Below are 23,116 nucleotides of genomic sequence, written 5' to 3'. Positions count from 1 at the left end.
TATACGCCGTTCAATAGCTGAGCTTAATCTTACAGAGAATGATCAAAGCTCATGTAGAAACAAACAAACAAATGAACAAAAGATTTTATCCTTAATTTCTGTCAAACAAAGCTGTATGAAACGTTTCCAGTTGTTAGTATCATGGTTGCTAGGCAACCTGGGCAGCGCAACGGAGGCTAGACCGTCCCATTTCACAAGCCTCGCACTTCTGGCCTTAGCAGTCTTTAAGTACGCGGTCCTTCAGGACCATTGAGGCTGCGTACTTTAAGGCTGCAGACCCTGAATTGGGATACAGCCATTGCCGTGAGACAAGGGTCCTCCCTAGCTTAGCCTCTTGGCGGTGGGAAGCTGCACAGTGAAGCACTAGGTCATGTACACTTACTGCACCAGCTCTGTCTGATAACTTGTGGCTTATTAGAGTCTGCATGGTGAACACAGACATGGGGAGGACACCGTCCTGTGGCAGTGCCAAGCTCAGATAAATGAGGAGGGTTGTGTCAGGAATCAGACATAAAATATTTGACAAATCAAACATGTGAATCATCATGAATGAGCTTAGCACACTGGATCAGTCTGGGTTAACACTGACTGCCCCTGGTGCTGTTGTGTGTTTTCTTTAGTTTTCAGTTTTTAGTTTGGTGTCTGAGGAAAAAGAATGAGAGAGAAAAAGGTTTGTTCTATTTATCTTTATGACTGCGTGTTATTGTACACACTCTGTCCTCTACATCAGAATCAATCCAGTCCTTGTAGACTGAGATGAGAGCAGTGGTGCATGTAGATGAGTAGAAAGCTAAGAAGAAAGGAGATGTGCTGCCACCTCCTGGCTGCAGTTAAAGGGTGGAAATTTTCTCTTATTATGAATTAATCAACATTAGTTATATTCTGCAAAAAAGAATTTCGACATGATTTTCCTTTCTACACTTAAACTTTAACTTAAGTTCTCCTAACTCTCCTATTTATCGTTTTTGAATACTCTTCTGTTAAAAATTGTGCAACATTTAACATTTTTCTCCAAGATATATAAACAAAACAAAAAAAGATACATATGCAAATAACAAATGTTATGATTTAGAAACTAAGAGATAAAATACATATTGTAAAAGATTAATTCCACCCTGCTCTCTCTGAGTGTATCACTCTCAAAACAAAATTAAAATACTTTTTGGCTCGATATAAGATTGTAAGAGTTAGTTATAGCCAGTTTTTGCAGTGATCCTGATTAATCAGAGGATGATCCCTGCAGCTCCAGGCGCAGCTCACACAGAGCAGACAGATACTCTTCATTGTCCTTGTCACAGTTCAGAGCTTTCTCATAAAACTCAGCAGCTCTCTTCCTGTCGCCCTCAGCTCTGGCCACCTGACCCAGCAGAGCGAGAGCTTCACCATCACCCCGATTCTTTGCCAGACGTCTCTCAGCGATCTGCTTCAGCTTCTGCAGGAACAAATAGAGGAACAATGAAAGATTCATTTATGTTCCAAAGAACGTTTTCAGTGGGAGAAAACATTACATTATGCTTTAATTAAAAAAAGCGACATTTTGAAATTTGAACTCTGGAGGCTAAAGGATCTACCTCCCATCCTACATTTAAATAGTATAGGCACCACAGGTAAGCCTGCAGTCTGAGGTTGAATTGCTCTAATTGCTCTGATATGGTACTATTGTCACGGTGGGGTGCGCCGGTGTGAAGAAGAGGTAGACCCAGATGCAGACACGGTGGAGACAGAACTAGGTTTCCAAAAATAAAGCGAGTCTTTATTGTGGCTGATGGCATGAAAACTAGAGAGCACTGAAACTGGGAAAACTAAGGAGACCAAGAACACTGTGTAACCTAAAAAGACTATGACACTCTATGAAAGACCTATGAAGAAACTATGAACACAGAGTAACTAGGCAGGCTATGAAACAGTGACACAATAACGGAAACTATAAAAAGATGAGGTGAGGATAACAGACGATCTGACCCTGACTGAGCAGAAACACACAGATTAAGTGAACATAAGGAATGATCAGGGGAAGCGGAATCACATGAGGAAAATAGCTGACAACAATTAACATAATGACAGGACAGGGGACGTGAAGCTAAATACAATAAACAAAAAACACAAGGATCCTTCAAAATAAAACGGGAAACATAACGAGACCCAGACATGACTCGAACTTTACAAACAAAGAAAACTCAGACATGAAACATGACAGATAAACACACGAAGACTTAACACAGAAAACTTCACACAGGGATGAGACCAATGGGGAACTTGATAAATCATGAATTAAAACTGTAACCCAGGCATGACAGAATGTAACTAGATAAACTGAAATGAAACTAGACTGAAAGGAATAACAAAAACATCAAGAAACTCAGAATACTGGGTTACATGACCCAGGACCATGACAACTATGAGGTCTTTAAGATAAGATGGGGCCTGATTACCAGCTTAAAATGTTTCTAAGAGTTTTCGGGGGACAACAGAAGGAGAAAAGCTATAGAGAGGTGTGTAAGACTGCAACTCTGGATAGTGACTTGGGGGTTTTTCATAAATTTGGCTTTTTGATATGAAAGACCTAGTGAAAGACAGTACCACTGACAGTCACCAGTAGTTTTCAAAACTAAAGTTGAAAACAGTCCTCAGTAGGGATGGGTATCGTTTAGGTTTTATCTGATACCGGTGCCAAACCGGTACTTTTGAAACGGTGCCGGTGCTTAAACGGTGCTCAAACCGGTGCTTAAAGAATGGAGAACACAAAATTTGTCCAAAAACCTCTCATGTTCAGCTGGTTTTTTGTAAAACGATATCAATGTTAGCCTTTTCTGCAGCTATAGGGCATATATGGTATCACTCTTGGCTGGAAGCAGTGCTTAATCAATGGAAAAAACACAAACTTTGTCCAAAAACCTCTCATGTTTAACTGTTTCCCACTTTTTCTTTGGTTATTTGAGCCTTTTTGGCCAGGGTGAAGGGAGTATCTGCCATCAAACAAGAAGACAGCCGCATGTAGCTATGATGATGTTTGCTAGTTCACCTTACATGCATTAATGTAATAACGTGGTTAGCCTACTCAACGTAAATTATACATGAACAACATGAAGCTACTCACGCAGAGAAGAACGGCTGCTGCTGCATCATCATCCTCATCATTTCTGCTACACTAGCAGGGCTTCGGGTCCAATAACAGGCACCACACCCGCAGTAGATGTGCTCGGTGTGAGGTCTCGCAGCAAGCTATCAAATACGGCACATTTGTTTCATCGGATTTGAGGTGTTACCTCCTTTGACAGTTTCACAGTATCAGCTTAAAGCACTTGTTGCAGGCTGCTGAGTTTGCATATTTTGCTGTGAAGTACAGACGGACTTTGACCGCTTCGCCTTGGGCATTTTTAATCTGTAGCTCTGCTCTAAAAGAACGTACGTACCTGGACCCGCCTACTATCCTCGGAAACGTAAAATGATTGGCTAGAATCTAAAGTCATCACAGCTCAGGAAAAACAAGCACCGAAATGTGCGCTGCTTTTCGGTCTGGTTACTACCGTTTATGTCAGAACCGGTGCCATCATTGCACCGGACACCGGTACCCATCCCTAGTCCTCAGGTACACAAGTAGGTATTGAACAAATCATTTACATCATGGGAGCTTTGATCTGAGGTTTTGCTCACATCCCATGAGTTAGTAACAACACTGAGTTTATATAACACGTAACCTTTGTTGTGTCTCCAGTGCTCACCTTAGCACACTGTCTCCAATTATATTTTTTCAGTGGTATCAGCAGCCCCTGCAGAGAGAAAACAGCAGAAAACTATCATTAAGATGAATCCATCCATACTAAGTTCATGTGGTAGATGTGAGCGGTGACATTACTGCCCCGACACCTCCACCCTCCAAACAAGGCCTGTTAGTTTTTCTTCTTTCATTGTTCTTCTTAGGTTGAACCGTGGAACATTAAGAGGCAGCTGCATGTCTAACACTGGACATAAGCTGCCTCACTTTGGTGTAATTTGCCCTCTGATGAATCAGCTACCTGTCACCTTCATTTTTTCTTCAGTGACGACCAATCAGAGTCTGGCACCTAGAAACTTACCTTGGTATAGTGAGCGATGGCTTGAGCCTCATTTTTTTTGTGATAATGAAGAAAGTCACCACAGCGCTGATGGATAGTCTGACAATCCTTTTCCTCCTCCACCTCTGGTAACTTCTCCAAGCACTGCTGGAAAGCCTCCTCAGCCCTGAGAAACAAAGAGATGATGAGGAATCTACAGCCAGAGGAAAGAAAGGAGGAAACCCTGCAGCTTTGTTTAGACAAGTACCTGCTCATATCCCCTTCCTCTGCACACAGCAGTGCAAGATCAGCCCACGCCCGGACAAAGGGTCTCTTCCTCTTCACAGATTCTTCAAGGTGACTGATACAGCAACGCCTCCACTTACGCACCTCTTCTGTGGAGCATTAAAGGATGATTTGAGTTGTGTTTATTTAAGGACAACATGCAGTATATTTCTGTGTACCTCTGTTGCTGAAGCGCCTGCGACACTCCTCAGCAATCATTTTCTGCTTGTAGCACAGAGCCAGCTGGTAGTTGAAGGAAGATAATTGATCGCCCCTTTTCAGTCCTCGCTCAAACACAACAATAGCCTCATCCAGTCGATTCTGGAACACATTAAAAACACTAATCAGATACAAATATTCAGATCAATTTGAGGATAGAAGAAGAAAAATAACAGAAGAATGGTTTAAACTCTTAACAGCTATAAATGCAAACACTGGAAAAGTGATGAATTTAGAAGAAAATTCTCTCTTGTTCACAACTTATACAAATGCATGAAAATCTATAAAAAAGAAAAAAGGTTTTAAAACTTTCCTTTTTGCTAAAGCATATAGTTAGGGCTGGATCAGGATTTCGGCTCTGCTTTTGTAGGGTTCTATATGCTTCATCATGTTTTGGCCTCCAACTTGCACTGGAGCGGTTTGCAGGCAACTGTGAAGTGGCAGCAATTAGAATCTGCACCTCTACATGAGAGGCTGTGGTCCTCAGCCAGAAAAGGGTGGAGTGCCCACTCTGATTCAGGGACAAATTGCTGCCCCAAGTGGAGAAATTGAAGTGTCTCAGGGTCTTGTTCACGAGTGAGGGGAGATTGGCAGATGGATTGGTCCTGCAGCTCATGTGATGCAAATGCTGCCCCGGTCAGATGTGGTGAAGAGAGAGCATAAAAGCGAAGCTCTTTATTTACCAGTTGATCTACGTCTATACCGTCACCTATGGTCACAAGGTTTGATGAGATGAGATTGCAGATAGAAGGGGGAGAAATTAGGTTTGTCCAAAGGGTGGCTGGCCTCTCACTTTAAGATAGGGTGAGGAGTTTGGCCGTCCAAAAGGGGCTCAGAGCAGAGCCGCTGCTCCTCCACATTGAAATAAGTGGAAGAAGATGAATGGATGGATATTCATAAATTTGAAATGTAATCAGTGTGTCTGTACTTACTATGGGAAATTTATGAAACTTCCTGTAAAACCTTAATACGAATTTGCAGCAGTGGACGCCACAGTTGACTGTCTACCTCAGGTTTAATGGCTGGTTAATCCTGAACACCTAAGCTGTTCAGGATTACAAAATAGGAAAGGAAATGAAGGCCTAAAGCCAGCCAGCACCCCCAGAGATCAGAGTTGTTCTAAAAATTCCCAGGAGCCAAAAATGAACACCAAACTTTTGGAATCATATGAAAGTCAAGGACAGGTTTTATAACCTTTAAATAAAGTGTCTTTATTGACCTGGCTGCTGTTGATGATGCTCTATTAACCCTTTAAGACCTACCATAGAACCAAGTCTGCCAAAGCTTATATTATATTTTTACATGCTGTAGAGTCATTTTTGGGAGCATTTCAAGTTGCTATACATCAATACAACCATTACAGCCCAAATTCTAATAATATGTCTGCATTAAGTGCATAGTAATTACATAAATTGCAAAAAAGTGCAATAAACTACAAAAATTTTAAATCATTTTTTTTAAACATATATTTCTAGTTAGAGAAATTTAAGAGGCTTATCCCTCAAAACTGTAAATACAAAAAAGTTGCACAAAATAGTTTCCCACCACAGGAAATTTATTTTGAGTGTCTTCATAGTTTTATTTTTGAAATACACCAATTTTTATATACTGCAGGAAAAACGAAAATAAATATTATAATGCAAATTTGCAAAAAAAACAGCATATACATCAAAACAAACTATTTCCAGCAGTGCAATATGAGTCCTAAGCATCCCAGAAACGACACAGAAAGTCATAAAGTCAAACATAACTTTTAAAAACACCAGTATAGGCTCATGAGGCCCTGATGGTAAAAAACTACATTTCCACAAAAATGACGTCACTTCCGGTTTCGGGCAGGACATGGCAGACATGCGATAGTTTGTGCTGATGGACGTAGGAAGTGTTACGAACAGCTGATCAGATCGGCAAAGCGTGTTTCTGGAATATTATGTTTTTGTTGCTGCAAGCGCTTTTTATGCAGTTTTTGCAAAGCTATATGTGGAAGGAAACTGTGACCGAGGACAAGCTGATGGCATAAGATGTAAGTACAACTCCTCCGGTTTCATATGCAAAAAACATTATTGTGCTAGCTGACGAGGTTGCAGTGCTACCGGGATTTAAAAATAGTTGCGCAAAACGGAGCGTGCCCGCTCTGACCAGTTTTAAAGGGTTAAGGCCTGTATGGTTGAGGATGCCTTAAAGTGGATGGTGAATGTGCTTTCATTTAAAGACAGAAGCTAATGGCATGAATGGTGGGCCCAGGAAGACTTCTATCATCTGGTACCTTTACCCTCGGGTCAAGCAGAGTTGGAGTCTGTTGGTGGTCTCTTCTCCCCCACTGTCACCAAGTTGTTAACATTGAATTAATTTCTAAGTATAACACTGCAGGTGCCTTGACATACTGTAAATAATGTTAGAATAGTTTCTATGAAGAAAACGTTTTTAAAAAACTGAGGATGAGTCTCTACAGACAGATTTCTTAACTTTTGTTTGGTCTGCTGTTACTAAGCCAAAGACCCAGTGAGCAGAAGTAAGAATTTATAAGACCAAAGTTGCAGACTTACCCGATCACGTAAGTATTTTCCTGAGTGGCGGATGATATGAGGGTTATCAGGATCATTTTCTAGTGCTTTCTTCACCAGACTCTCAGCCTCTTCGTATTTCTTATAGGCCGCCAGCTTCGCGCCCAGCATGCACTGCAGAGCAGCGTTATTTGGGTTGATCTCCAATGCAAAGCGAAGCTGTTTGATGGCCTCTGATTCCTCATCTTCCTGTAAGTTTTCTAAAACCCACTGCAGATGAGAAACTGGTTAGTCCACAGTTTCTTTTGCTTGAATAAATATTAGTCATTGAAACTTCTAAAAATTATACTGACGCTGAAGTAACTGAGGCCACTGAAGGAGCCCTAAAGTTTACTCTTATCATTTGGTGCTGTCTCGATTTTAGGAAGTCCTCTTATAGCTCATCACCTACTGTCATTAAAGCTGCTGATTGACTTGACCATAAACTGTGTTTTGAATCTCATGCAGATGCCACTACTAACAAAGTTCAACAAAGACGGTTCTTTTTAAGGACAATGAGATCTTTTAATGTCTCATCTCAGATGTTGTCTTTGTTTTATAGAAGTTTTATCGAATCTGTGATGTCTTTTTGTATCGCTGCCTGGTTTGGTAACCCGACGGTGAAGAATAAGAATCGGTTGGGACTTCTGGTAAAAACTGCTCGCAAAATTTCAGGGCATTGGCACGATGGACTTTTGGCCATTTACAATAGAAATGTGCTTAGAAAGGCTCATTCTATTATTAATTGTTTGAACCATCCACTTCACAGTGAGTTTGAGTTGTTGCCTTCCAGGCGCCTCCGAGGAAGACCAAAAGACTCCAGGTCTCTTTTATCCCCACTGCATCTTGTCTCCTTAATGGCAAATAACTGTCCTTGGACTTTCTATCACTATTGTCATTATTATTTCATATTATTGTTCTGTTTACTTTTATCCTGCTGCTAAACTAATTTCCCCTTGTGGGACAATAAAGAATTTGAATTGAATTGAGGAGGAATATACCCATATAAGATAATAAACTCTTCATCCTTAGTGTTAAGATGTTTATACTATACCAGTATCCTTTAACCCTTTAAGACCTACCATAGAACCAAGTCCGCCAGAGCTTATATTATATTTTTACATGTTGTAGAGCCATTTTTGGGAGCATTTCAAGTTGCTATACATCAATACAACCATTACAGCCTAAATTTTAATAATATGTCTGCATTAAGTGCATAGTGATTACATAAATTGCAAAAAATTGTAATAAACTACAAAAAAATTTAAAATCTTTTTTTTAACATATATTTCTAGTTAGAGAAATTTAAGAGGCTTATCCCTCAAAACTGTAAATACAAAAAAGTTGCACAAAATAGTTTCCTACCACAGGAAATTTATTTTGAGTGTCTTCATAGTTTATTTTTGAAATACAACAATTTTCATATACTGCAGGAAAAACGAAAATAAATATTATAATGCAAATTTGCAGAAAAGCAGCATATGCATCAAAACAAACTATTTCCAGCAGTGCAATATGAGTCCTAAGCATCCCAGAAACGACACAGAAAGTCAAAAAGTCAAACATAACTTTTAAAAACACCAGTATAGGCTCATGAGGCCCTGATGGTAAAAAACTACATTTCCGCGAAAATGACGTCACTTCTGGTTTCGGGCAGGTCATGGCGGACATGCAAAAGTTTGCGCTGATGGACATAGGAAGTGTTACGAACAGCTGATCGGATCGGCAAAGCGTGTTTCTGGAATATTATGTTTTTGTTGCTGCAAGCGCTTTTTATGCAGTTTTTGCAAAGCTATATGTGGAAGGAAACTGTGACCGAGGACAAGCTGATGGCATAAGATGTAAGTACAACTCCTCCGGTTTCATATGCAAAAAAAATTATTGCGCTAGCTCACGTGGTTGCAGAGCTACCGGGATTTAAAAATAGTTGCGCAAAACGGAGCGTGCCGCTTAGACCGGTTTTAAATGGTTAAAAGCACAATAAACTTTTTTGCCTTCCAGTAAAAGCAAAATTAAACAATGACTTACTTTTATTCGTAAAGAAAGCAATACTGTTAAATACACCACATTTCTTCTGTGCTCAGCTGCAGTATCCAGATAAACTACATAATTATGATACATGATTTTTAGCAATTTAGTGATTCCTTGAGCAAAAAGTAACTATTTGAAAAACTCTGTTACATTCAGAGCATCTTTTAAGTGGAATAAACTGCCTTATGCAATTAGAGAACTAGCGACTATTCATAATTAAAAAAACAAAACATTTAAAAGCCTATTTATACAGTTTTAATAAATATTGTAAATATTGTAAGAGGGTAATGTTGTGACCTGTTTTCCACATGTATTGTGCCTCAATGCTTATATTTTTACGATTATTGTGGATGTAAGAGCCAAATTATGTGGATGTTTTGCAACTATATTACAATCATCTTTATTGTATAATGTTTTATTATATTATACTTGATGGCTTGGGCCCCAGGAAGATTAGCAACCACTATTGTGTAAGCTGATGGGTTTCCTTATGAATAAATAAAAAATTCTTATCATAAAACTAACCTGTTCTCCGCAAAAGAGGACAACGGCGTTGCAGGTGTTCCACTCAACGTCATGAGTCTGTACCTCAAGTGCTTTACGAAAACAGTCGATGGCATTTGATATAGAAGACCTCGACACCTTGAAATAGGCCCAGCCTTGTTCCCCATACACCTCTGGGAGGAGACTTGCTGATGAACCAGTGGGATACTTCACCTGCAGACAGAGAAGGAAGCGTCAGAGGTTCAACAGCAGTGATCATAATGTTTGATCTGATTGGTGTACATACCAGTATGTCCTCGACTCTCTGACAGTAGCTTTGTGACTGTGCAAAGTCTCCATCGTGATATTTCAGCCAGGCCATGTCTCCATACGTCACAATGAGCCGCCTCTCACTCTCATCACCGTAACTCTCCCTGATGGTCTCCTCTGATTGGTTTAAAAGTGACAGCGCTTCCTCTCGTTGATCCTGAAGATACCTGAGGACCAACAGGTCATCAACAGCTGTTCCACATCTGGTGTTTACAACACCTGACAAGAAACTGACCTGAGGGTTCAACTAACACTTGTTGATGATTCATTAAGGTTTTTATCTGAGGTTCATGACTCCAGGGTTAGATAATTACTGCATTTTCACCAGAAAAACAAGAGTCCAAACAAACTTCAGGAAACAGATTTATGTAGTGAGAAAAACTGTCTTTCTTCTGGCTAATGCTAGCTCTTCTCTTCTCGAGCAGAGTCACAGAAATAAAAGTGTTGAGATTTGAATGAGCAGAAAAAAATCCACTTTAGCTTTTCTTTCATCAGACAGCTCCAGAAACTGTACCTGAAATACGCCAAGAGGCTGTAAAAGCAACCTGCTCCTTTACGCGGACTCTGATGAAACTCTATGTCAATCTCTGTTCGGGTGATCAGTTTTTTCGGGGACACGTCCAGCTTCAGATCCCAGGTGAAGTGACACTGCAACTGCTGCAGCCTGCTGAGCAGAGCGCTGCTATCTTCACTGTAAGAGAGTCACAAAGAAAACGCTGCGAGGACCATCAGAGGGAGAGAATCAAACCAGGACTGGCTGAACCGAGGCTCACTTGGTTCATCATTTGATCACATGCCAGTGTTAAAATGTTTAGTTATTGATGTTAGATGTGTCATGTTTCTGCTGTGTTCAGGCAGGAGAGGACCAAACACAAACTCACGGGGACACGGGAAATAAACTCAAAAGCAATGCTTTATTGCAGACTCGAGGAAAGGATACAAAACTACACTATACTGGGAAAATACAAACTACACTTCACAGTGAGGCACACAAGGGAACACAAAGCATGAGGGACGACACAACACTGACTCAGAGAAACACAGGGCTTAGATACACTGTGAAGTAACGAGGGGAATGAGACACAGAAGGAGGGCACAGCTGGGAGAAATCAGAACTGATGAGATGAGGAAGCAAAGCAGGACACATGCACATGAGACAGACCTTCAAAGTAAAACAGGAAGTACAACACTGAGACGTGAACTTGCCACGGTGGAGACAGAACAACTAAGAAACACAGAGACATAAACCATAAGGCAGAGCACTTTAAGGACCAAAATACACAGACGGAAACACTAGGCATGGAGCACAAGAAACTAGATTTAAGGGAGTAACTAAAGACCAACAATGAGGACATAACTTACAATACAAAGTGACAAAAAACACAGGAAACTCAAAACACTTCATCAAAAAACCCAGGACCCTGACAGGATGCCTCAGTTGCCCGTGTTTTTTCAGTTACCAGTGTTCATGATGTGGAATTAATATTGTTGAAGAGTTGAGCACTGAAGTAGGTAAGCAGGAACACGGACTCGAACATGCATGCTAGGTAGTTGTGAGCAATCAGGGCTAAATTGTGTGGATTTTGATACCCAAGTATGGGAGGTTATTTATTTTATTTTATTTCTTATTTGACTGATAGAATATTTGATTACTAAAATAATCAATACCTGCAGCACAGATTATTATTATTACATAACAGGTTTATAATTTTATAACCTCCACTTTTTCCTCTTCCTCTGATTCACAGACTCTTGGACAGTGTTACTTTGTATCCCTCTGCGTGCACCTGAGCGCCAGGTAAACTAAACTACTGCTGCATTTAAAGTCCATCAGGTGGTTCACTTTGTGATAAATGAGCGATTATTTATCAAAGGTTTGGCAAACTGACCTCATGTTGGAGCAAACAGAGACCTCCTCCTCCTCAGACTCAGCAAAGTGATGACTGAACACAAAGAGTGCGTGGACCGATCTGTGAAGCTGTCACCTCAGTTACACAAACCACACACCCCTTCTCCTGCTGCCTTCAGGGCCCCGCTGAAAACAAGTAAAAGTGTCTCTCCTCTCCTCTGGTGAATTTAATGGCCATAAATATAAAGTATGTTAGGAAACGGGAGTCACACATTTGAGACAGGAGTGTTGTATCCCGATTCAGGGTCTGCAGCCTTAAAGGCCGCATTTTAAGGCCGATTACGTCACCGCGACGCGACGAAGGCTGTCCCAATACAAAGGCTGCTCGAAATGCGGCCCTCAAATGCGTCCTTCATTTCCCTGAATTTTAAGGACGTGGGGGTGTAGACTTCGTGGCTACACCGTCCCATTTCACAGGCCTCGCACTTCCGGCCTTAGCGGTCTTTAAGTACGCGGCCCTTGTGGATCGTTGAGGCTGCGTACTTTAAGGCTGCAGACCCTAAATTGGGATACAACCGAGGAAAGCGTACCGACGAGAAGGCTGGGCTTTCTGTTTTACATGACCTCAGGAGGGGTCTTTGAAGGCAGCACGAGGGAACGTTAAGTTTCGTTTCTGCATCTCAGCTGAGAGCGTCACCAAAGATCACTGATCAGCCATTGGTCTGTAAATAAGTGATTTATCTGTGTTTTTTCTGAGGAGGAGAGGGGCTGTTTCTTGTAGCATGACGTGAGCCCACATTAGCTTCACAGCAACTTTCTAGTTTCTGAAAACCACCACAAATAATACAGATACTAACGGAGGTGGCAAAAGTACAGACAATCTGTAGTCCAGTAGTAAAAACACTCAAGTAAAAGCTGAAGTACAGATTCAACTTCTTTGCTCAAGTAAAAAAAAAGTTTTTTTAAAAGGTAGAAAAAGAGGGCCAGGAGTTCAAAATGAATGAATAAAATATGATATAATTAACTGAAACTGGAATTAATAAATAAATTGATAAACAATTAAATGTCTATTTATTTTATTGAAAACATGCAATAGAGTATTTATTTCCAGTTTTAATAAATTACATCGACATTTAATTATTTTTTCTTCTCATTTTTTCCACAAGTGGACCTTTTGCTTTACTGGTCCACTTGATTGTCATAGTTTATTCAAGCTTTATTATTTATTCTTATTTCAAGTTATTACAATCAGAACGGACAGGACTCGGGGACAGGAAAGAGAAATAAGAAGAAAAGAGAAGTTGGGAGTAAAGTAAACAGAAGGAGAGAGAAAGAACAAGAGGGGAGAAGAGGGATAGAGAGAAAATCACTAAAAATCTGTTTCACCAACTGCTGAAAAACAAACAAGCAAAATGAAAAGAGCACACTAGGAAAACTGCAGCAACAAACAACAGAAGCACAGGTAACAGTAAATAATAAATACTGAATCTCACTGAGCAACACACAAGACCAACAACACATGATATGTTTAGAGGCAGCAGCCAACCAATGTGTGTGTCTGTGAGTATTTGCTTGTACACCTCTGTGAGAGCGCTGCTATTCATAAGGTTTCTCCATGTAAGTGTCTAATAGTAGGTGTGGGGAGCCATAGTCCTGACCCCCAGGGCATGAAGCAGGCATGGGGGAGATCCAGGCCCCAGACATTCAGAGGGCCCACAGAGCGCGAGAGCCCAAGGAGGATGACCAGGGGGGCAGCCGCACCACCCTCATGGAAAGAGCTGAGGAGAGCTGTGGTGACGTGTATACGCCCAGGTTTTTATATATATATATATATATATATATATCCCCAAGGACCCCAAGAAGGGACCAGTCCCCTCCAACTACCAACCAATAACCTGCCTCAGTACTACATGGAAGCTCCTGTCAGGCATCATATCGGCTAAGATGAACAGGCACATGGGTCAACGTGATCAGGTACCTTGCTGGGGTAATAGGCTGGCCAAAGGAGGAGATAGAAGCCACTGACATAAAGACAAGAAAGCTCCTTACCTTGCATGGAGGGTTTCACCCCAAGTCCAGCACCCTGAGGCTGTACGCTAAGCGGAAGGAAGGGGGCCGGGGACTGGTGAGTGTCAGCACCACAGTCCAGGATGAGACAACAAACATCCAAGAATACATCACGAAGATGGCCCCAACTGACAGCGTGCTCAGAGAATACCTCAGGCAGCAGAAACCCAAGAAAGAGGAGGGAGACGAGGAACCATCATGGAAGGACAGGCCCCTGCACGGTATGTACCACCAGCAGATAGAGGAGGTGGCTGATATCCAGAAATCCTACCAGTGGCTGGACAAAGCTGGACTGAAAGACAGCACAGAGGCTCTAATCATGGCAGCACAAGAACAAGCTCTGAGTACAAGATCCATAGAGGCTGGGGTCTATCACACCAGGCAAGACCCCAGGTGCAGGCTGTGTAAAGATGCCCCAGAGACAATCCAGCACATAACAGCAGGGTGCAAGAGGCTACCAGGCAAGGCATACATGGAACGCCATAACCAAGTGGCCGGCGTAATGTACAGGAACATCTGTGCCGAGTATAACCTGGAAGTCCCGAGGTCAAAATGGGAGACGCCCCCAAGGGTGGTGGAGAATGACCGAGCTAAGATCCTGTGGGACTTCCAGATACAGACGGACAAAATGGTGGTGGCTAACCAACCGGACATAGTGGTGGTAGACAAACAGAAGAAGACGGCCGTAGTGATCGATGTAGCGGTTCCGAGTGACAGCAATATCAGAAAGAAGGAACACGAGAAGCTGGAGAAATACCAAGGGCTCAGAGAAGAGCTCGAGAAGATGTGGAGGGTGAAGGTGACGGTGGTCCCCGTGGTAATCGGAGCACTAGGTGCAGTGACTCCCAAGCTAGGCGAGTAGCTCCAACAGATCCTGGGAATAACATCGGAGATCTCTGTCCAGAAGAGCGCAGTCCTGGGAACAGCTAAGATACTGCGCAGGACCCTCAAGCTCCCAGGCCTCTGGTAGAGGACCCGAGCTTGAAGGATAAACCGCCCGCAGGGGTGTGCTGGGTGTTTGTTTGTTTATATATATATATATATATATATATATATATATATATAGGCCAGACAGGAAACAGCCACCTTCCCAAACCAGGTAACTCAAAGACATATTGATATGACATATTATATACAAACATATTAATATAACAGAAAAAAAAGAAAACCCACACAATGCTATTATGTGCACGCTTCAGTATATCACTGTTAGGTTTAAGTGACGACATCAATGAATTATATTACTGAAATAACTGCAAACCAAACTAATGTGGCTGATGCCATCACACCCATCCTCATGCACACATATGTAGTTACACTTGCCCAACATGGAGACAAACAGGAATAAACACATTGTACACACACTAACACTCCCAAAAGATACTCTATACACCCAGGTCCAGGAACCATCACCCCCAGAGGGGCAATCTGCCCCAGACCCAGGAGATGGTGCCCTTTTCCCTGCGATGGAGACAAGCAGGCTGCCCCCAGTCCTGCAGTAGCAGGGAGCAGTGTTGGTCAAGTTACTTGAAAAGTAATCAGTAACTAATTACTGATTACTTCCCCCCAAAAGTAATCATGTTACTTTACTGATTACTTATTTTCAAAAGTATTTAATTACTTAGTTACTTTTTAAAAACACGATTTACACCCTGAATAGGTGATAAAGCGATAGATCTTTCAGCCCAATTCTACTTTTTCTGCATAATCATCATACAAAATGTAATCAAATGAAAAAGTCTCTTTTTAAAACTTGTTTTGTTAGTTTTAATCTTTTAACTTTATGCATCAAGCAAAAAATGTAATTATATGCACCATTCTCTGACTGGAAGAAATTTGTTTAACATTTAAACTTATTTTCTGCACATTCCTGCACATAAAATAAAATATTTTTTGTGTTTACACTCAGTCTTTCAAACAGATGAAAGTAAAACACAGCAGAAAATAAATAAAGTCAAAGACTAGCGGTCCTGTTGCTCTATTTTCACCTGTAAAGCAGGAGTGGGGCAGGCGGATGTTTGCCCTGGTGATGGTGTGTCATAGCAGTCAGTGGAGGATTCCTACCTCCCCTGTTTGCATTTCAGCAGAGAGGAAGCTCAGTCTGTTAAAGTAGAAATGGCAAAGCTGCGACAACAAAAGAGATTTAAAGAGACGTCTGAAGGTGATAACATTCCTTAATGATTTTTGGTGAGGTTCAGATCAGCTAAAGAATAAAATAAATAAGCGGTGTATGCTAATGTGCTGCAGCTGTTTACAGAAATGAGCTCTGCAGACTTTCAGACTGAACTTTGTTCATTCTGCTTCAGGTAAGAGACTTTTTGAATCTCTGATGTTGCATCAGCATGGAGGGAAACTGCTTCATATAAAAAAAAACTGTTTTATTTCCACTTCATCATTGGTTCAGTGCAGCTGTACAACTGTAAACACACACAGAATATGATTAAATAAATAATATATAATATAGGAGTGCAGGGATGTGTTTAACAGCCAGCTGCGCATCACTGGTCACACTAGTTAAACTGTGGTGTAGGTGTGTGGCTCAGCTTCAGTGAGGAGTAGATGACGGCTGGCTCTGGTGGAAGATCTGAACACAAACACACAGATTACAGAACGTTTAGATGTCAGGAGGCAAACTGTTTCTCTTTCCACCTCTCCTCTCTGTCCTGTAATAATATTATTCCAGTCTTAATTATCACTCACACCTGGTTACACCACTTTCACAGTGACACACATGTTTTTTTTTTTAAACTGTATTTACATAAAATACTTTTCCTCTCAGACTCAGATTTCTCTCCAGTAGCTTTGTGTCTCATGTGTTTAACCCAGCCCGTTCTCACTCCCGAGGCGTAACATGCGGACGTTTTGTCACGTCCCGCGGCGTTCCTGAGGAACGCGAAAGGAGACCTTCGGCGTTCTTATGGTACGCGGCGGGTTATGGCTGAAATCCAGTGCAATGACGCTCCCGCGGTAATAGATCCTAACCATAACCTTTTTCCTGATCTTAACCATGACTTTAATGATGTTAAATAGCGTGTTTCTAAGCGATTTGAAGAAAAAGAGTGAACATGTGTAGATTGAGTCCATACGGTTCTCATATTTCCTCATTTTTCCGAGGTCGTCATTTAGGACGGGTAGCCGAAAACGTAATATGTTGACGATTTGTCACCCAGCGTAAAATGTTACGCTTTGGGAGTGAGAACGTGTTGGTTTAACCCCTTCATATTTTTCTAATGTTATAATTTATCTTCTGTTATGTAGACAGTCTGACTTGTGGAGCTGATAACCAGCTTCATGTGACCACACTTTTGGAGCAAGTATCAAACCTGAGCAGCTGTACCTCTGTGCCTGCTGTTTGTCCTGATGGTGATTTCTCCATAACTGACGTCAGCTGTTGATGAATAAACTGCATGTGGATCAGTCTCTGCAAAACAAAACAAAGTCATGTGACTCACATGAAACTCATCATTTAGGATGAGATAAAAATGGAGTTTTCATGAATTAGAGCTGCAAACATGAGGAGACGGCACATCCTCCCTTTAACCTGAGGTGACTTTAACACCTCTGCTGAGTTTACTTTTCAAAACAGGAAGTTTAATGACCACAAAGCTGCTCATGTGTTAAAACAATGCATCGTGTAAAGAAAGCTGTTGCTAAGCCGTGAAACCAAATAATCCAAACAATATCAAATAAAAGGCTTTGGAGTAAATTTGTACCTGATCCTGAGTACGGCCTCATCACAGAGCTGAACTGTTCTGTGTTCAAATGCTGCACAGAAAACCAAATGTTTCTGCTCACCATGAGTGCAGTGGACAAACTTTAGCTGGCTGGTATCATGTTATCAGGACTGTGTCCTGTCTTTGATAAAAGATGTTGTAATTTAATAGTTGATTATCTCACCGGATTTTAATGTACACATTTGTCTGTAAATAGTTGATGTATTATTTCTGCCTAGTTATGTGTCATGGTCCTGGGCCGGTGACCCAGCGCTTTGAGTTTATGATTATTATTTTCGAGTTTATTCTGATTTTGTATTAGTTCTTGGGGTTTCGTTGTCGTGTTTATTTTCCCTACCTGTGTCTCCCTCCGTGCTTTGTACGGGCCCTCGAGTTTTGTGTTGTAAAACAGGCTGTGTGTTTCCTGTTTTACTTTGTAGGTCTGTGTCTCGTTATGCCCATTAGTTCCAGCTGTGTCCCCTCCTGTGTGCCATTCCCTTGATTGCTGCTATGTGTATTTAGTGTCTGTGGCTGTGTCCCAATTCAGGGTCTGCACGCTTGAAGTACGCGTACTACGTACGGTGCGTACTATAAGTACGAGAAGTGCGGAAGTGAGAGGCTTGTGAAATGAGACAGTATATGCTTCGTCGCGCTGTTCAGGTTGCCTAGCAACCATGATACTAACCGCGAGACACGTTACATACAGCTTTGTTTGACAGAAATGAAGGAGAAAAATGTTTTGTTGGTCAATCATTTTTGTCATGACATCACTTTGATTAGTTGAGTATCTGAGGCTGAGACCACAGGACTGTAAAACATGATTCTTGGGCTTCATTTCTGTACTGAACCGTTATTTAAGATTAGTTAGTAAATAATAATTAGTTAATGTTGTTCATGAGACTAAAGTCATCTCACTGTGGTAATGTAAATATAATATGGCCAATATTATAGTATTGTCAGATTATTATAATATATATATATATATATATATATATATATATATATATATATATATATATCACTGACTTTCAGCTTGTTGTGTTTGTGGATATATGACTGACTTTAATTATCCATAAAATCATCAGATTCTCTGTAAGATTAAGGTCGACTATATGTATATTTAGAAGTAGAGGCTTTAAAACAAAGTTAACGCTGAAAGTACAAACATCACTAGTGTCACATAACTTTGCCGACATGTGGCCAACAGCAATGTTTTAATGTTCTTCGTTATTAAACATTCGCACATGAATAAGTGACGTCATATTCAGTACTTACTTTTGACAGTTCACTCTTGGCCGCTCCCTTCTGCCGTATTTTGCGGCAAAATTATCCACACCCACCGCCGCGCTATGAATTGTGGGATATATGGGACCACGAAGCGTGCACCGGACCACGCTTGATATTTGGGGAAATCGACGGCGCATTTGGAGTATGCATTTGAAGTACACTTCGAATTGGGACAGCCGTCGTCGCGTGGCGGTGACGTAATCGCACTTAAAATGCGTACTTCAAGCGTGCAGACCCTGAAATGGGACACAGCCTGTGTCTTCCCCTACTCGGTGTCGCGTCGTTAACGTCTGTTCATCCTCTTACCTCTACTAGCTGTGTGTTCTGCTTCTATGTTCCTAGTGTTTAGTCTCCTGCTCCAGTTTAGTGTTTCTTTTCCAGTGTTTCAGTCCTCGGTTCCTCTGTTCAGACTTTTGTTTGTCTTTTGGTGAGTTTAGTTAGTACGAGGTTTTTCCCAGCAATAAAGCTGCGCTTTAAGTTTCACTTCCGTGTCTGAGTTCTGCATTTTGGGTCCACCACTCCTGCTTGCCTGCCTGCCACACAGCGTTTCATGACATTATGACATTATTTCCTAGTTTTTGTTGGTTTTCTTATATTTTTATTTTGGTTTATCAGAAATTAGCTGATTTGAAGGCGCTACCCCCAATAAGCTAGCAGTTTGTCTGCTCTACTTTATCAGTAACATACATTTGTTGCATTATGAAGAGTCTGTTATTGTAAAGTATTATAAAGTAATATTAGTTTCGATTTTGGTGGGGGTTTTTGTTCACAGTTTTACACTGTGATAGTTCTTCATTAAACTTTTCAAAGAAAATCTTGTGGATTTATTTGGATATCAAAGCGCTAACTAGCTATTGTAAGCATCGACCTAAACATCAAGTTACACAAACTTTCAGTTCCCACAGAAGGATGCCTGAGTGGATGCTAAAAAAAACAAGAGGATGAGCCGAGGGTTTGCACCAATGGTTACTTTAAAATCTGAATCATGCAATGCTACGCTAAAAGAACACAAGAATGAAAATATACAGACGGATGTAACCAGGACAGGTCCGGTTTAATGTGAGAAAATAAAAGGAGTTAAGAAAAAAGCTTCTGAGACTTCTTCCTGACTGTACCGAAAAAAGATTTGAAGCTTCCAAACCTCAAAGACAGACCACTAATACGTGGTAGGATGGTCAGCTCCAGTTATGGCGGCCACAAACTTCCAAATGATTCACATGTTATTGATTCAAATTTCAATAAAAAAGCAATACATTCTTCATTCTAAGAATCAACGTCCACACATAAAAGTGTTGCAGCATTTTGTCTGTTTACCAATAAAATGTTAAAATGTATTGTCATTCTATTCCTTCTAATCATTTGAAATCTGATTCAGACAGATATGACATTGTTATTTGAAGTGAGACGACAGCTGTTTCAACATCAGTGTTTTGGAGCTTTATTTTTCAATATTCAGATTTCCTGTGGGCCTTTCTGCCTTGAAATTAATCTAGCCATAAACTTTCTGTACCTTTCGTCCTCTTTGACCCGTATCGGTCGTCTGCTGCTGTTCTTCTCACTGATGAGTAGATGGCTGCTGCTGGACGATCTCTATCTGCAAAACCAAATCCAAAGATTTCACTTATAACAGAACTGATACTGCTGCAATTCCAACATTTGGAACATTAAGATTTATAAATGAGCTGATAATGTTTTATAGCAATATAAATAGTAACACCATGTAAAAGGGTTTCTTTTTTCTTTTTTAAGTCAGAAAACAGGAAACTGGACTGCGGCACATGTTCCTCACATCGAAACTCTTTGACCACAAAGTCTCATATGTAGCATCGCAGTTCACACACAGGAAAACAACTAAAATGTATACATTTCTAATGTATTAAGTGGATAAATGTCAAATATATTAAATAATGTGAAAATGCTGAAGTACAAAATTTTGTACAGTTGCTAACTTAATTTAACTTTGATTTAAAAATGCAAAGGTCTTCACAAAGACAGCAACATTTCCTGTGCATCATGTGACTCTTAAAAAAAGTAAAAAAACAAAAACAGGTCACCTCAGAATCACCCCTACATGTGTTTGGTTTGTATCCACTTTTGAATTTTTAGTTAGAGCTGACCAGTGTTTGAGATATCAGCTTTGTGGCACTCAGCAGACGAAAACTGTAGATTGATTTTGAGGTGAAATGTCCCTTTAAACTGGACATTAACACCCATTACCCAAATCACATTCTCCCAGAGTCTGAGGAGAATGTGTGTCTCACCTTCAGGTTTCTTCTGAACACAGTATCTCACCAGTAAAACCAGTACAACCAGCAATAGCAGCCCAAATATTGAGGGAATAGACATCATCACAGAGAGAGGAAGAGAGGATCGTTGAGGAGGAGGAGAGGTGGAATAACCTGTAACTAAAGAGAAAAGCAAAATTTTTGTCACCAATTTGAGTCACTTTGGGTCTAATATTTGTAAAAGAAACAGAAGCCTCACCTGTGACAGTGATCCAGCTGGATGGAGACTCTCCATGACCGCTGATGTCACACTTGTAGAGGCCTTCATCAGACCTGGAAGCATGCTGGATGGTCATGTGACCTGTAGGCTGCTTCCTGATGAGGGCGCCATCTTTATAGAAAGCAGCTGGGAGGTTGGAGGGAGTGGTCTTTGTTTTACAGAGCAGAGTGACGTCATCTCCCTCCATCACAGGGAGGACAGGACTCTGCAGGATCACTGATCCACCTCAACACAGAGACAAACTACAGCATTTCATCCATTTACACACAGCTTCATCAACACTAACTCCACACACTCAGCTTACCAGTGACTGTCAGGTTAACCATGTTACTGATGGGACCCTCTCTGGACTCACACCAGTAAACTCCAGTGTCAGATGGGAGAACATTGTTGTTACAGGAAGAACCAGCTGGTGTTCCCCACTCCTCACACTCAGCTCTGGTTTGTGTGCTTGTGTTTCTCCTCAGAGTCCATCCAGCAGAGCTGTCGTCCTCCTCACAGCTCAGAGACACAAAGTCTCCTTTAAAGAACTGAGAGCTGCTGGGACTCACAGTCAGACGAACTGTGAGAGATTTTTGAACAAAAACATGAAGTAAGTAAAGTAATAAGTAAAATTTTATTCATATATCACCTTTCAAGATAAAATCATAAAGTGCTTCACAGACGCTAAAACATAAAAACAAAAATCAACCAAAAGCAAGTTTTAAAAGATGAATTTTTAGCTGTTTTTTAAAAGCGATGACTGAGTCCACAGATCTCAAGCTCAGAGAACGTTCCACAGTCTGGCACTGTAATATATAAATAATTATTCCTTAACAAAGATTCTATTTGTTAAAAAAAAACAAACTATACGTTGGTAGTTTACCAAGACAACAAAATCTACCAATTGTAGATTTTGTTGTCTTGATGTAGCTCTAGTTCAGCTCAGTTCAATCCGTCTGAAACATGCCATTTATTAAAGCTGTTTTGACCTCCATAGCAGACACATATGGGTGTAATCTGTCTCCATTCTAGCTCTAGTTTCGGTCCTTATTGCTCAGCTTGTGTTGGTTAGTTTGTCACAGAATAAATTCACTAACCTTGGTTTGTTGTGTGGCAAAGCAGAAACAATGGAACTGATGAGAAAACAAAACAATTCGTCATCTTTTAGTATTTTTTATTTATTTATTTGCTTTAAACACCAAATCTCATTTTGTATGAGGAGTGTGCTTTGGGTGAATATGTGAAAATGCCCTTTGCCACTTCTCACTGCAGTCTGCATCACTGAACGGAAAGACTCAACTTTTAATTAATTCAATCAAGTTAAACTTTAAACCTCTAAAATTAACAGAAAAAGGCTGGATTAAAACACCTTAGTTGGTCACATGTACGTCTCTGTGGATTATTAAACCAAGTAAGTAATGAAAAGTAAATATATTTTGCTTTATCTCAGTGCCACTCTTTACTAGGTTTACTTCAAGAAACACATTAACATTTAAAGGCAGCACGTGTTACTTACGGAGCAGCCACAGAAGAGCTGTTTGTCCCATCGTGCCTCACAGAGGTGTGAGATTGTTGCTGTTCCACTGCAGCACTTAAACCCTCCTCCTTCCTCTCAGTAGCATCATTTAGGGGGTCTGTGGTTTCTCTGCAGTAGTTGTAGAGGAAAAGGTCTCTAACATTTTCGTTTTAAGCTGAGATATGACTCAGGTGTGTTAGAGCAATGAACAAAAAAGAATGAAAATACCAACAGGGTGGCTCACCTGATTTTTTTTTTTAAAATAGAAAAAC

The 23,116-nt window shown here is 40.7% G+C and overlaps 2 protein-coding genes across 5 annotated transcripts; both read right to left on the bottom strand.

Moving 5' to 3' along the window:
• Positions 1–1,121: 1,121 nt before the first annotated feature.
• On the bottom strand, positions 1,122–12,017 carry LOC146521518 (interferon-induced protein with tetratricopeptide repeats 5-like). Of its 4 annotated transcripts, none has more exons than XM_085155017.1 (10): positions 11,815–12,013; positions 10,440–10,616; positions 9,903–10,092; positions 9,638–9,829; positions 7,085–7,291; positions 4,499–4,640; positions 4,303–4,429; positions 4,077–4,221; positions 3,723–3,770; positions 1,122–1,432 (listed from the first exon to the last, which is right to left on the bottom strand). In XM_085155017.1, exons 1-10 carry the CDS (start codon positions 11,817–11,819, stop codon positions 1,220–1,222), a joined length of 1,446 nt encoding a protein of 481 aa, XP_085011143.1. In that variant the 5' UTR covers positions 11,820–12,013; the 3' UTR covers positions 1,122–1,219. The 4 variants fall into 4 exon arrangements, with proteins under 4 accessions (XP_085011143.1, XP_085011142.1, XP_085011141.1 ...); XM_085155016.1 differs by having other exon boundaries at positions 4,303–4,426; positions 7,085–7,312; positions 11,815–12,012; XM_085155015.1 differs by having other exon boundaries at positions 7,085–7,312; positions 11,815–12,007.
• A 3,812-nt stretch (positions 12,018–15,829) lies between these two features.
• On the bottom strand, positions 15,830–23,107 carry LOC146521517 (low affinity immunoglobulin gamma Fc region receptor III-like). Its single transcript, XM_085155138.1, has 8 exons — positions 22,845–23,107; positions 22,426–22,461; positions 21,651–21,908; positions 21,326–21,571; positions 21,103–21,246; positions 20,352–20,435; positions 17,165–17,262; positions 15,830–16,425 (listed from the first exon to the last, which is right to left on the bottom strand). Exons 1-8 carry the CDS (start codon positions 22,873–22,875, stop codon positions 16,387–16,389), a joined length of 936 nt encoding a protein of 311 aa, XP_085011264.1. The 5' UTR covers positions 22,876–23,107; the 3' UTR covers positions 15,830–16,386.
• Positions 23,108–23,116: the final 9 nt, after the last annotated feature.

Source organism: Neolamprologus multifasciatus, chromosome 3, assembly GCF_963576455.1.
Source record: "Neolamprologus multifasciatus chromosome 3, fNeoMul1.2, whole genome shotgun sequence".
NCBI classification, from domain to species: Eukaryota; Metazoa; Chordata; class Actinopteri; order Cichliformes; family Cichlidae; genus Neolamprologus; species Neolamprologus multifasciatus.
The sequence above is the reverse complement of the archived record's forward strand: the minus strand, read 5'-3'. Positions and strand labels throughout refer to the sequence as shown.